General features: G+C 70.8%; 1 protein-coding gene across 1 annotated transcript in view; it reads right to left on the minus strand.

Annotated features, from left to right (window-relative positions):
• Nucleotides 1-6: 6 nt before the first annotated feature.
• ABCA2 (ATP binding cassette subfamily A member 2) overlaps nucleotides 7-202 on the minus strand; it is a 35,155-nt gene continuing 34,959 nt past the window's right edge. The window contains exon 23 of the mRNA XM_015572339.1: nucleotides 7-194. Within this exon, the coding sequence (XP_015427825.1) occupies nucleotides 159-194 (36 nt within the window). The 3' untranslated portion in view covers nucleotides 7-158. The remainder of the gene's footprint in view (nucleotides 195-202) is intronic.

The following is a 202-nucleotide window of genomic DNA, read 5'->3' on the forward strand; positions in this document are numbered from 1 at the left end:
GCCGGGCCAGCCTTTGGCACAATGACGGGAGGGCAGCCCTGGCCCAGCCCTTGGTCCCGGACCTCCCACGCCAGGGCCTGCTGGGCGGGCACCGGGCCCAGTTCTGTTCCCTCCTGAGTTCTGTCCCCTCCGGCGTGTCCGGAGCCGGCGCCCGGCGGTCAGCAGAGTGTATCCGTGTTGAAGGAGAGCTGGGCCTGGCAGA

The sequence above is a fragment of the Myotis davidii genome, unplaced genomic scaffold (genome assembly GCF_000327345.1).
Source record: "Myotis davidii unplaced genomic scaffold, ASM32734v1 scaffold609, whole genome shotgun sequence".
Lineage (NCBI taxonomy): Eukaryota > Metazoa > Chordata > Mammalia > Chiroptera > Vespertilionidae > Myotis > Myotis davidii.